Source organism: Pteronotus mesoamericanus, unplaced genomic scaffold, assembly GCF_021234165.1.
Source record: "Pteronotus mesoamericanus isolate MK-2021 breed Mesoamerican mustached bat unplaced genomic scaffold, CSHL_Meso_final contig_20, whole genome shotgun sequence".
NCBI classification, from domain to species: Eukaryota; Metazoa; Chordata; class Mammalia; order Chiroptera; family Mormoopidae; genus Pteronotus; species Pteronotus mesoamericanus.
In genome coordinates, this window is record NW_026555085.1 from 47,510,041 (window position 1) to 47,516,040 (window position 6,000).

Here is a 6,000-nt window from a genome sequence, read left to right on the forward strand (position 1 = left end):
TGTCCTCTAATATTAATATGGGGGGATCTAGTAAGAGTAGAGAAGCAAGATTCTATGATACACTGAATCACTGAAACGTGTTGACAAAACATCTAATATAACCCTGACTGGCGTGGCTCAGTTGGTTGAGCATTGTCCTGCAAAGTAAAAGGTCACCAGTTTGATGCCCTATCAGGGCACCTGCCTGGGTTGCAGGCCTGTCCCTGGTTGAGGTACATGCAAGAAGCCACCGATGGACATTTCCCACCCTGTCTTTCCCTCTCTATCTAAAAAAGAAATAAAATCTTTAAAAATCTTATATAAAAATATGCTAACTATATGAATTCAAACAAGCACTGTGCCTAAAGGTGTGGCCTTGGTCACATCATCTTAAGCTATTCTATATTTACATCTATTCCAACCCATATGTATTGCTGTACTTCCAGGGACAGAAGGAAACCCAAGAGATTAGCTACGGCCAGGGCTATAGTCGACCCAACTCTTCGGACAAGACAGAATTATAAGGGACTTACATTTTCACAAACTTTGACCCTCTCCTAAATTTTGCTCAGTTCTACATCATGTTTGGGCTGCAGAAAAGTCCCCTGATATCCCTAGCATATCAGGAGAACAATGATCTCTGCTTATTCTCAAGGAACTGCAATAAGATGAATTCACTAGTAATTTTTTAATCATTTTAAGGGGAAAAAAAGCTGACACTAATGATTAATAGATGTGAATTGCTGGATTCACAGAATTTACAGCCATCAGGGAAGTACCACCTGCTGACCTTGGATTATTTTGTGTGTGTGCTTCCAGTAACTACCTAACTGTCACTTCCTCAGACTCTAAGAGAGCACACAGGCTGCTATGGAAACAAGCCTGTACTTAGCTGGACTGCAGGTAAATGGCTGTCTTAGCCACATTTCCCTTAAATATTCAGACATTCGGAGAGAAACCAATTTCACTTTTTGTAAAAGTCTTCACCCAATGATATGTTTATTGATTTTAGAGAGAGAGGAAGAGAGAGAGAGAAACACCAATCAATTGCCTCCTGTACATGCCCCAACCGGTGATCAAACTTGAAACCTTTTGGTGTATGGGACGATGCTCCAACCAACTGAGCCACCCAACCAGGACTCAATTTAACTTTCTGATTAAACATGGTCTTTTAATTGCTTTCCTTATTACAGTTTTTATTTATTTTTAAAAGGTTTTATTTATTTATTTTCAGAGAGAGAGGGAGGGAGGGAGAAAGAGAGGGAGAGATATATCAAGTGTGTAGTTGCTTCTCTCATGCTTCCTGCCTGGCCCACAACCCAGGCAGGTGCGCTGACTGGGGATTGAACCCATGACCCTTTGGTTCACAGGCCAGTGTTCATTCTACTGAGCCACACCAGCCAGGGCCTTATTATTACAGTTTTTAAAGCACAGTAATTTACTAAAAATTTAAAGTCCATTGTCAAAAGTAATTATTATTTTGATGCAATTGTTTTCAATAGCTTAATTATTTGCTTCCTGTCTAGAGTTTTATGTGGAGCACGAAAAGTTGAAGGTGAGATTCACCTTATCTCTGATAACTACCCTGAAAGGGGCATTAAGAGGTACCCAAATCTGTCCTTAAGAGAACTAAAGTGCCTGAGAACACTCCTGGAATAAAATCTGCAGTGCATGCCAGGGAAATGCAACTTAAGTCTCACCTTAGCTACACTACGTTTTCAAACTTAGCACAATGTGGTAAAACTTACAAGATACTTGGTTTAAAAATAAAATCAGAGCTTCCTTATAAAACTATGGGAAATAGAAATAACACTATCCACCTTCAATCTACTTTTTTTTTGCACAGTGATGCTACTCAGTCCTACATCCTACCCACCAGGGTAGGTTTCTGTACCTCATAGAAAAAGCCCCAGGTTTCCAGTAAGCACAGGCACTAAGCTAAATCCATTAGGAAGGTGAAGGGGGAAGAGAGTTCCTTAGAGAGCTGCTTTCTTTGCTCTTGGTTCAAAGTGCACCATATCCATCTTTCCTCAGAGCAAATAGGTCCTTCCCCACCCCTCCACATTCTTTTTTTTTTTTTAAGTTTGAGAGTAGGTAAATGTAAATTTTACCAAAAATAACACGAATTGGGGAAGAAAAGGGGCCACATGTGAAACCTGACAAGCTCAGGGGAGGCCTGCATGGTGGCCTTACAAACTCAGAGACCAAAGTAACCACATAGGATGGTCTGAAACTAAAACATTCTAAAAGCAGTTCATAGCAGGTAGTCAAGTCCTAGGCCTGTATTTTTCCCTAACATAAGTCAACCTTTGCCTTAAAAGAGCCTGTGTGCTGTCTTTTTGCATCTGCGATAAAATACCTTTGGAATGCCAAATTTCCTTTTTCTGGACCCCTGCAAATCACAGATCCCACACCTGGGGGAGACCACAAACCCCATCACTGTTATTGTTATGCTGTTAATAGCTGACTATTAACTATCCTGTACTCACCATGTAAAAAATTTGTCTATCATTTTACTTTTTATCTAATCCTAAAATTTCCCCCTCACCCCTACTTTGCTTCCTCTCGCCTCCTTAAGCTATCACCAATAGATTTTATGTACCCCACTAATGCCTCTTCTTTTGATTGAAATGTATAAAATAAGGTGCAAAACTCATTTTCCAGAGCATTTCTCAATCCATTGAGATTTTGCAACTGAAGTCAGTTTAGGTCAAATAAACTCACAAAAATTCTCTAGAGGTTTGAATCTTTCTTACATTGACAGACTATAATGCAACATGTACCCAGGGCCCATTAGAAATCAAGATGACCCTTTGGTGGTTCCAGGAATGGAAGCCACAACTCCCAACTTCTTCCCTCATCCCACCTCCTAGGGAGTGTATCAGTGGGCATGACATTTGCTAGAGCTGCTGACCACGGAGCCTATCTGTTACTCTAGAAAGCAAATGTTCTGACAGATTCTGCATGCAGGCCTGAAGTTCCAAAGCAAAGGACAGGAGGAGCCTGAGATTATGGAGGAAGTCTTCTGAGAACAGACCACCCATCCACAGCAGGCCCAAGGGGGGAAGGCCTGGCTTCAGTAATGTTTGAGGGAGCAAATATTCTCTAGTGGGTCCTCTTATCACATAAATATACTCAATGCTTTCACTTTATAGCAAGATTCCAGGTTGATTCAAGAACTCACAGAGGAGGATTTTATCGGTGAGGTAATCAAAAGGATCAATTCTGGGAGGGTTTGCCTTTAGGTTAGGAGCTGTGGGGAGCATCCAAGACCAGGCTCTGGGAAACCCTTTGTTTAGGAAATCCTACCTCCAAGGCAAAGCTTTACTTTCACTTCAATTTTGAGTCCCTAAATCAATTTTAAAAGTACCATCTTAAAGAGCTGCAGAATAAACAGGTCCTGTGCTTTTCAAGGTAACTCTCTGGCCTCCAGGACAATTATCAAATTACAGGGCTGTTCTTCCTGTATATAATCTATCTTTCTTTTTTTTCTTACAGCATCACAAACATACCCTAGTGTGTATCTACCATGTCAAATACCCTGCAAATACATCCCCATTCTGAATCTCTCTGAAGTCTCCCAGAATCTAGGAGGAGCCAAGGAGTGCAATTTGAATAATAATGAAGTGACTGAACAATTTAATTACCAAAGGTATCCCTAGGGAACTCCAACAAAAGGGTTGAACCGCCTTTATCTACAAAAATGTAACCACGTGCTCAACTGTGGGACCAATTATGGAGAGTGCAGAAGAGAGAGGCACACAGGTGCACACACCAGTTTAAGCAAAGGGGGAATTAGCACAAATCTTCCCTGGAGACAGGCCCAGATGAAAAACGGTGACTTGGAAAGCTTCTCTCTCATCTATCAGGCTCAAGGTTTAGTGAACTTTCTTCCCTTTCTGATTCATTGAATGTAGCACTTGCCATATGCAAAATAATGAAACTGTTCTCCTGAGAAAGGCTTTGAACAAAGACTTTAAAATAAGTTCAATGAATTTCAATAAAAGTTCTTCAAAATCAACAGTTACAAAGGTACTTTTATCCCTCACACTCTTCAAACTGAAAAATTTTCAAGTTCCTTTCTTTGGATGCATACAGCTTCACCTTGATGTTATGTTTAATAGCCGCCTTCTACTGACCTTTTCAAGTGACCTTACAATAAAGGACTTTTTCCTTGCTTTGGACCAAAACAAAAAGGAACCTTTCTGAAGCCTAAAAAGCTCTCAACTCTCTTAGGCCTTCAGAATTAAATGCAGGGAAGCCCCCACAGGCTGAACAACTGCTAAATTCCGCTTCTTGAACAGTAAACAGAGTTTACTTTTCTGAGTGGCAGAGTATTCCCCCACCCCGCGCTCACTCCAGGGCAGTCAAAGCCATGCCCAGGTGGTGACTCTGAGCTCAGATAAGGTGTCCTAACAACCATGTTTGCCCGGATCCCGGGAAACCCTCGGCCACTGGGCAACTCTTTTATCTCCTGGGTGCATTTCCCCACCTCTCCATGGGTGCCCCCTGAGCCGCAGACCTGGTCCGCCCCAGGACCCCTCCCGCGACTACGGCCAGGGCAAGACTGACACCCACAGCTGCCGACGACCCTGCCAGTCACGCTGCCGCCGGCTGCCTTTTTTAGCCACGACATCTGACCCCAGTTTTAACAGCAGCACTCTGGGAGGGGTCCCAGGGCGATCCGGGCTGTCCCCTTTCCTCCTCAACCCCCAGATCCTGCCGAGAACTCGAGTGAGAGGTGGGGGAGGTACCCGCCCTGGAACGGGCTGGCGAGCGCATGTTTCTCCAGTCCAGACTCTTCCTCTCTCTGCTCTCGCCACTGATCCCGGTACCCCATCGCCGCCTGGACCCGGGCTCCCCCTTTTTGCAGCTTGCGGTCGCTGCTCCTGCGCCCCTCCCCACCCCCACCCCGCAACTCCGTTCTTCTGGATCCCCTCCAAATCCGCGGTCAGCACGCTTGGCCCGGCCGGGGGCGGGAAGAAACAGAGAGGGAAGGGACCGGGTGCGGGCTGAGGACGCGCGGGGCTGGGGGGCCAGGCAGGGGGCCTGGCGCTCACCTCCCTCCTCCGCCCCGCTGTCCGGGTCGGCATCCGAGGAGTCGGGCCCATCCCCGTAGTCCGCTAGTCCCACCAGCTCATCCTCCTCATCGTCGTCCTCGTCTTCCAGCTGCGGCTTCCCCAGCACCTGGCTCATTGCGCCCACCGGCCAGCTGTCCCGGGGGCGGCGAGTTCCGGGTTAGGGGCTAAGCCTCCTTGCTTGCAGCTCACAACCTTTCTGAATTGGGGTTTTGTCTAGAGCGTGGCGGGAGCCGGCGGAGGCGGGGGGCCGCGAGTACCCCCGTCGGGCAGCGTCCTGTCCTGATCTGGGTTTCGCGGTTCCCAGAGCGCCCCGGCCCCCTTGCCGCCCCTCCCGCCTGCCGGCGGAGGACTCAGCCGGAGCGCGGCAGTTCCTCCCCGAGGAGGGAGAGAGAGACTGCGTGACCCAAGTCACCTGACACACACTGTCACACACACACACACACACACACACACACACTCTCTCTCTCTCACACACACACACACCCCGCACGGGCGCGCGCGCGTTCTCCCGGGCGCAGGCACCGCTCGGCGGGCGCTGGGGGGAGGACCGACACACACTCATGGGGGGTGGGAGGTAAAGCGCACATGGACATACGTGGGGTACCCCCGGGCCCGGGTGCAGGCACCCACCACGGCTGCGCGCCAGGGGCCCCCACGCGCCGCTTCTGCGCGTTGTCCCCGCACGGGCGGGCGAGCTGAGGGCCTGCACACCCTGAGAACCTTTCCTCCACCCACCTCCAACACACACACCATAACTTGGGCAGCCATCTCCAGCTTTTAATCCTAGGGGAGGGGCCCCAGTCCCCAGTCCCAAGTGGGCTGCCCCTCTAACACTGCTGTACCTGGACTTCCACCCATAGCAGCGTCCCTAGGACACTCCGTGGATGCTGAAGCGCCCCAAGAAGAAAACTCAGAGAAATGCACACGGCAGAGGTGCAGT

The 6,000-nt window shown here is 47.9% G+C and overlaps 1 protein-coding gene across 1 annotated transcript in view; it reads right to left on the minus strand.

Annotated features, from left to right (window-relative positions):
- Window positions 1-5,473, minus strand: part of RRAGD (Ras related GTP binding D) — a 42,334-nt gene extending 36,861 nt beyond the window's left edge. Inside the window, exon 1 of the mRNA XM_054569710.1 lies at window positions 5,040-5,473. Coding sequence (XP_054425685.1) covers window positions 5,040-5,175 — 136 coding nt within the window. The 5' untranslated portion in view covers window positions 5,176-5,473. The remainder of the gene's footprint in view (window positions 1-5,039) is intronic.
- Window positions 5,474-6,000: the final 527 nt, after the last annotated feature.